This window comes from Dendrobium catenatum, unplaced genomic scaffold, assembly GCF_001605985.2.
Source record: "Dendrobium catenatum unplaced genomic scaffold, ASM160598v2 fragScaff_scaffold_1021, whole genome shotgun sequence".
Taxonomy (NCBI): domain Eukaryota; kingdom Viridiplantae; phylum Streptophyta; class Magnoliopsida; order Asparagales; family Orchidaceae; genus Dendrobium; species Dendrobium catenatum.
In genome coordinates, this window is record NW_021319483.1 from 1,717,097 (window position 1) to 1,724,711 (window position 7,615).

Genomic DNA, 7,615 nt, shown 5'->3' on the forward strand with positions numbered 1-7,615 from the left:
GCTGGCTTTTGAAGGAAAGTGAAAGATCTAGCTTATGATGCCATCATTCAGCTAAATTCTCTTATTTATATTTCTGTTGATATTCCCTCTAATGATTCAGAACTTTAGGGCCAAAGTAAATGTTTGAAATATGACCGTTGGTAAGTCAAATTCAAAAATATTTATCATAAATAAGAGATATGTCTTGAAGGACGAAGAAGAGATTAAGACAATTAATGTTTGGGATAAGTTAACTTTTCTCTTTTAGAAACATGCACAATCTGTGTGCATTTTAGAGGACTCTTTCAAGGAAGGTAAGCCACACACGCAAACCCTAAACAAATTAAAAAAAAAAAAAAAATCAATAATTGTGCTGCATTATTACATTTGGCATTCCATAGGTTGAAGAAGTCAAAAGCTTATCTCATTCCCCATGTATTTTATTATCACCAGGTTGGAATATATTTTAATTCTATGACTCTGCACTTGTTTCTGGAATAAAAAAAATCAAAGAATTTCTATTTTACAAGATAATAAGGAAATCAATATTTTTTTGCCCAAGATATTATTGTCTGCAAATAAAGAAGAACTATCATGCCGATCATACCTCATAAAAAATTTGGTCAAAACATCTATAGGCTAAAATTTAAGCTCAAAATAAGCACAGAGATATAATATTTTGAACTTCGCTTAGCATTAATATGTTCCCACTTGGGATAGCATAATGACATTGTAGTAAGGGCCTATTTAGTTGATTGTGGATAGATAATATATTTAAATAATAATAATAATAATAAAGTTTGCTAGATTCGGTTGTTGGTTTGGATGTAATTAGCTATAAATCAACATACGTTCAAAATTCCATAAACCCCGTAAATTTAATTATTCTTTTTTTCTAATAAAAGGCAAGACTGGTTTAAAAAACTTTTTTTCTTAAATTGTTATTTTTTTTTAAGAGGTTGTTTGGTTCAATGAATGTCATAAAATTTTACACTATTTAAAGATATCTTAAAATAACATTTCAAAAATGACAATTTTGTTATTATTTTACTAAATATTTCAAACATGACAATAACATTTCAGCCAAAATCTAAAACCAGAACATCTGAAAAATCATATAAAACTAAATCAAATACATTGAAATTTAATAGAGATATAATACTGACAACTTAATAATACTAATATTTCTATATAAAATAGCTCCTAAAATATGATTTTTTATTTACAAGCAATCAAAAGAGCACCAAGTCTCCTTTAACAAGAGATAAAGGTTGCTTGACTTGGTTCCTCACTGGAGACAGTTTGGATAATGTCATCTGTATCTATAGATTTAAAAGAGGACAGAAGGGGAGGATTCAAAAAGATTTGATTTTGTTTAGGTGGGGAGGGAGAAGAGGACAGGAGGCATCATCAGCCCACCATGGCATATTGATATCTTCATGTTCTAGCAAAGCTGTCTTGGAATATCTTGTCTATATGCTTTCTTAAGCATATGTGGATTTATTAGATTTGTCTATATATCTTTGCTTAATTTTGTTTTTTATCTTCTCTTCCTACCTTACTTCCTCCTTCGTAGAAAACTATTCCTATATGAAAGGTTAAGCCTTGAGTTTCTCCATCTTTTCCTTGCCTCCTCCTTAACAGCCTGTCAAGCTTGCATTTTCCTTATTATTTTCTTTTTTTTTTTGGTGCTCCCCTTGTTTCTTTCTTTCTAAGCAAAAGCTGCTTTCTTATTTGTGGAGAAGAAGGAATCTATCGTTCTTGCTTTGGTTCTTTCGTTTGGATTTAGGATAATGGAACATTGATGAGAAGAGTGAGGAGAAAAGAAAATGGTTGTTGAGCAGAAGAAACGGAGCTCACAGGTGAATGAAATACCTCCTCCATGTTCTCTCTTTTTACCCTCTTTTTCTTGTCGATTTTAAAGTCTTTATATTTGATCAAGTTACTTGATATTAAGTTCTGTGCCGGTTTAGGTCTTCGAGTGAAGCTTATGCAGATCCATCTTTGTTTTCAAATTTGGGAGTTTCTGAATGTTCTGTCTTTCTGTAACAAAACAAATTCATTATAAAGATTGGCCTTGTCGAAACAATTGTTCTTCCTCGGTTGTCTTAGATTGGTTATACTTGTTTTCCCCTTCTTATGATTAATGTGAGGAAACTTATTTTTGAAGATTCGAGAAGAGTTTTTAACTATGAACAGAGAACCTTCACTGCATGTTTCAGATATGTTTTCTAAGTTTATTGTTACAGAACTTTGATATACACGAAAAAATCATTTCTTATTGATCCTCTTATAATGCCTTCATGCGGCCTCACAAAATGTCTCTACAAAGGAAGTTTTCCATATATTTTTTGTAATAAACGAGTCTTCCTGATAAAAATTTCTTCAGTATTCGAAAAGGTATACAGATTTTGCTTCTAGCATCATTTTGTACCCCTATATTTGAAAGGGCATATTGACTGAAGCAAAATTTTCAGTTTTGAAAGTTTTTTGAAACTAATAATCTTCAGATTACAGCAAAGTTTTTATTTTTAAATTCAGTTTCGATTTCATTCTTTGTCACTGAAGTCCTGATCTTAAATCTTGAATTTCTTCAAAAATTTAAATAACTTTTCAAAATATTTTTTTAAATAAGCTTTAGAATCATAAACATAGCATTTTCCATTGATTCTCAGTCTTCCATTTAGGTGGCTTCAGTTTAGTTTGTCTCTTTCGGAGTTTTGATTGCATCAATCTAGTTCCTTCAATTTTGGCAAAAAACCAGAGATTTGGTTAATTAAAAAAAAAAAAACTGCCAACTAATTGTCGAAATTCCCCAGCAGAAGTCGATCCAAAACCTCAGAAACAAGTCGGTTTCAGCATAGGGCCCATTTGGTTGCCTGAACATAGAAATTATGCTGTTAAAAATGATAAATTTATAACATTTATTATGAATTTTGTTGCAGTAAGTAATTAATTTGATGTATCTTCTAACAATCAATTTAACCCTGAAATTGCTGTATTTCCTCCTCTGTTATGAAAACTAAGCTAACTATTCATCTAGTTCTGAATTCTACAAAATATTACAGCTTTGTTTTGAGTGATTTTTTAATTATTTTTGTGGTAGGAAAACAGCCAAAACAAACAGAACAATAGGAAGAAAAAGCTAAAATAAATTTCATGTTTTTATTCTCCTAATTTTCTTTAAATAATACTTTATAGAATTTTTAATAGCAAAATTAAAAAAAAAAAATATATATAAGCCGTTCAAAACGAAGCTAACAGGTAACAGCTATGTCCACCTGAGGAAATTTTCAGCGGTTCATTTCCAGGAAACAACTATAGCTAATACTTTCTAGTTGAGTCATTTTATTTTCAGACCCCACTCCTACATTTTTAAATGCTTAGTTGTTATGATACTGCCAAATGACTTGATGACTTCATCATATCGACCAGAAATATATATATATATATATTTTTTATCAGAACACTTTTTCCATTATAAATACTATTGTCCTATCTTCTTGTTCAGATGCAAGGCTCTTATATGCCATCTTGATGATCTGTAAGTGGAACAGCAAAGAACCCACAGTTTATCAGTAATATTCATACAATTTTTTTCAATCTTATATTTCATTTCATTAGAAAATCTATGAGTTGCAGCAGTAGATTGATAGGAAACACTTATAGATCTCAAGTACTTCCTATCAATCTTCTGAAAACAGCGAGATAAATCCACACAAAACGACGAAAACAGTAGATAATTTGTATTCTTTGATGAAAAGGAAACGGAAAAATACCAAGATACAATTGATCCTCTATTCGAGAGGAGGGTCGATCTCCCAATCTCTAGACAGCGCTAGAGCCCAAAGAAAGCCTAAGGGATCTCAAATTTCAACCAAATTCAAGGTGCTCTAACCCTAGAAAAACAAATTATTTAATGCATACAAATCAAAAGAAAATCCCTAAACAGTCCCTACATTCAAATTTCCCTCCTACTTCCCTCAAAAATCCTTCCTAATCTGCTGTAGGGGATCCGCCGGTTTGGTCGGCAGTACAGAGAGGTGGAAAACGTCCGCCTTTGCTTTGCATGATCCGGTCCATTCTGGACTGGCTGGACCCATCTAACATAGACTTAAGGAAATTACTGATATTTTATATGAAACTGGCATCTGCATTTTAAAGTTGCAGCAGAAAAAATGTAAGGTTAATGTCATTTTCATTAAGCTTTGTTGGCAATTATTGAATTTTCCAAGACCTATCAAGGAAGAACAGAAGTTAGCATCCTTATTTGCGAAGATTCAACTTCTATCAATTGTATAAAGAATTAATTTAAGATTGCTCAACTGCCAATTTCATAAGTTTCTTCTATACTGTTTTACTGAACTCCAAGTGAGTTTCACAATGAAGAACTCTAGCATCAGCATTTCCATTATGTTATTTCCCTATACTCATGAATCAGCATTTCCTTGAAAAGGTTCATATGGAACTCTTTTTTTTTTCATTTTTCTTATAGGCATGGGTTTAAAATTGAAGAAGGCTTGCAATCTCCTCAATACATTGCTGAAGCATAACCATGAAGTGTTTGCTGTAACTCTCAATTCACAAGCTATTCAGAACAAGTTGAACTGCAAATTGAATAGCAAACAAATCTGCTCTGATTTCAGTAACATTCACAAATCAATGGATAGATTTTCGGAAAGATGCAACAGAGAATCCATTAAGAACATAATGCTGAAGCAAGAAGAGATCTTCAAACAGCAGGTGCTAACATCTTCATCCATTTCTATCATTTATAGAACTCTTGTAGACCTTGAGAAAGGAGGGTTTTAAGTCAATTAAGGGCTTCTTTGGTTCAATTTTATCTAAATAGTAGTGTTGATGTTATTCAAAATAATAAAAAAACAAATAATGATTTTTTTGTTGTTAGATGACCTGATACTTAGGAGCTGTTTGTTAGCAGGATTTAGGCCGGATTTGAGCGAAATCCAGCCAAACGGCTAAAATGCAAAACCAAATCTCCAGCAAATGAAAGCCATTGTAGACGTAAAATTGCTCCTTTTCGTGCTAAATCCTGGATTTTTGAAATCCTATTTTTTTGCCTGATTTATGAAATATGACGGCTAAAGAAGAAGAGTCTTCTCATTAAATCTATTTTATAGCCAAACAGTCACACAATATTTAATAAGATTTATCATAAATGTTACCAAAAAGTTTTCAAGATTTAGGCCCCTCAGGATTTCCGAAATCTGGATTTAGCATATTTATGAAATCCTACTTAAATCAAACCCTGGGTGCTACCAAACAACCCCTTAGATATCACTTGATTTGAGTAACATCCAAATGTCACCAGAAAAAGTACTCAAAACACCATTAGAGAATTCATTATTTAAAGATATGTCTTTATATGATAATAACAATAGCAAAAAAACTTTTGAATCATTCCTAGACTTTTTATATGTACAGTATAGTTTATTGACTCTTTAAATATGATAAAAAATAATTTCTTTATTGAATTATTTTGAATAAGATTTGAGAATTCACTGAACTATTTTGAATTAGATTTGAGTAGTCAAGTGACTAATTTGATACATTACATAATCTAGAACTAAGATGACCTCTCTTAAATTGCCTAGGAACTATTTTTGCATTTATCACAATGATGATATAACATTACATAACAAATATAAGCAAAACAAACGGAGCCCCTAAATCGTTGCATGATTGTTCCACTGAACTTATTTTTATGAGTTGTATTGTAATTTGCAGGTCCGCGAGCTCCATCGATTATATAAGATTCAAAAAACGCTAATGACTCGGCAGAGGTGTGAAAAGGTGAAGATGAACTCATCTGTGGTAACTTCCAACCCCCAAATTGTAACAGACGCCATGAACAAACTCAAGAGCAGTAGAACTTCCTCAGAAACTACCCATTCTTCTCATGTCAGTGTCAGAAATAACTCTAATGCTGTTCTAAATTCTGAACACACCTTAGTACATCAATCTGCTGCAATGGCAGCCGGCCATACCTCCCGGGACCTCATCAACTTCTCAGAACCTTTGAGAACATCAAAGGAGTATCTTCTTCAAAATCCAGTTGAAGGAGAAAGCCCGGAATCATGCTCAAATGAAGAATGCAATCTTGATCTAACATTAAGCATTGGTTGTGCATCAGATAAGATGAAAAGTGCAGATTGGAAGGAAATGACAACGAGATCAACACAGTTGCTCGCTTCTAATTTGAATAGGGAAGCGAGCGAGCAGGAATTCACAAATTCTTCAAATGGATTTGGTGCAGAGAGCTTGAAGAGGCCTCGTTGGCTCTTCCAAGCATTGAGTTTGAACAGAACGTGAATAATGCTTCAACTCTTTCACAGCTTATGTGGATTTGCCTTAGAAGGGGCAGTTCTTACAGCACTTACTAGCTGTTATTGTGGCATGAACTATACAAGATTGAAATGATATGCTATCTGCATTTTGGTAGCCAAATATCATTGTAAGACTATTCTGCGAGAGGCTCTTCATTGATTCAGTAAGAGATTGGTTTGTCATTGAGGGGATTTGTCGACACCAGCCTTTTTTTTTTCTTTCTTTCTTCTTCTTTATGTAGGCTTCCCAGTACAGCAAAATCAGCAGCAACTGCGAATCAGTATTAATAAAGGAGGACTTCACTCATTTTCTAACTTTGGAGTTTTGACATGGAAAAGTAAACAATTTATCTTTCTTTTACGTTCATTTTAAGTACTCCAAATTTGTTTTTCGTTAAATAGAGATGTCAAGCATTAGAATCAAATCTAGCTCGTTGGATTACAACGAACAAAACCGATATTTTGAAGAATGCATTAAAAAAAGAGGGAATATTTTTCTATTGATAGATCACATCTAGATTCTAGTTAGGCTTTAAGATGTGGCTCGCTGGAAAGATAGCGAACAATGGGCTTCATCCAGCTTAACAATGTGAGATTTTCATAGGCCCTACTACATTGATTCTCAAAATGTTAGGGAAGTGAAACATGCAACGAAACAAACAAAAAATGAAAAATGCAGTAGAAATGAAAAAAAAAAAACATCAAGATTTAATGAGGAAAATTCTAAAACTAGGAAAAAAATTACGGAGCCACAGCACACCAAGAAATTCATTATAAAAATTTGAGAGAAAATAGTACAATTTTCTCTTCTCTCTCACCATCTCCTTGCTTCTTTTCACCCGTGCACCATTCTCACACTAGAACATACGAAGAAAAATATAACTACAACCACCAAGGGACGCCACTCTTAATAAAAAAATGAGTAAGAGAAATGTCAACCCATTTCGCAGCGTCGTGATGCTCCACTACTCTCTATCTCAAGTTTGTCTGATAGCATCGTAGCTGACATATGCCCCAAGACCTAAAGTGGAAGAATTTTTTTCTTTTTTCATATTATTTTCTCAACTCATTCTATTCATTTTTGTTTCAATTAACAACCAATAATCATTCATTTGAAATCAAATCAATTTGATATCCAAAACTGATTAATTTCATTAAATAAAATAAATATATAGCAGGAAAAATATAATTACATTGCTACAGTCAATATTTGCATCTTAATAAAAAATTCAAAGTCCAAAAAGCATATAAAGAATAGCCAACATCGGTTACAAAAGAATACATATAAA

The 7,615-nt window shown here is 32.5% G+C and overlaps 1 protein-coding gene across 2 annotated transcripts; it reads left to right on the forward strand.

Annotated features, from left to right (window-relative positions):
- The first annotated feature begins 1,249 nt into the window (after positions 1–1,249).
- On the forward strand, positions 1,250–6,641 carry LOC110110153. Of its 2 annotated transcripts, XM_020841499.2 has the most exons (3): positions 1,262–1,841; positions 4,475–4,722; positions 5,728–6,641. In XM_020841499.2, the coding sequence occupies exons 2-3, from the start codon at positions 4,477–4,479 to the stop codon at positions 6,310–6,312; spliced, it is 831 nt and encodes a 276-aa protein (XP_020697158.1). In that variant the 5' UTR covers positions 1,262–1,841; positions 4,475–4,476; the 3' UTR covers positions 6,313–6,641. The 2 variants fall into 2 exon arrangements, with proteins under 2 accessions (XP_020697159.1, XP_020697158.1); XM_020841500.2 differs by lacking the exon at positions 4,475–4,722 and having other exon boundaries at positions 1,250–1,841.
- The last annotated feature ends 974 nt before the right edge of the window (positions 6,642–7,615 follow it).

Excerpts from the sequence above, each read along its gene's own strand:
- LOC110110153 (XM_020841499.2), top strand. The coding sequence starts at position 4,477 with ATGGGTTTAAAATTGAAGAAGGCTTGCAATCTCCTCAATACATTGCTG. Across the intron at positions 4,723-5,727 it reads AAGAGATCTTCAAACAGCAG|GTCCGCGAGCTCCATCGATT; the intron begins GTGCTAACATCT and ends TGTAATTTGCAG.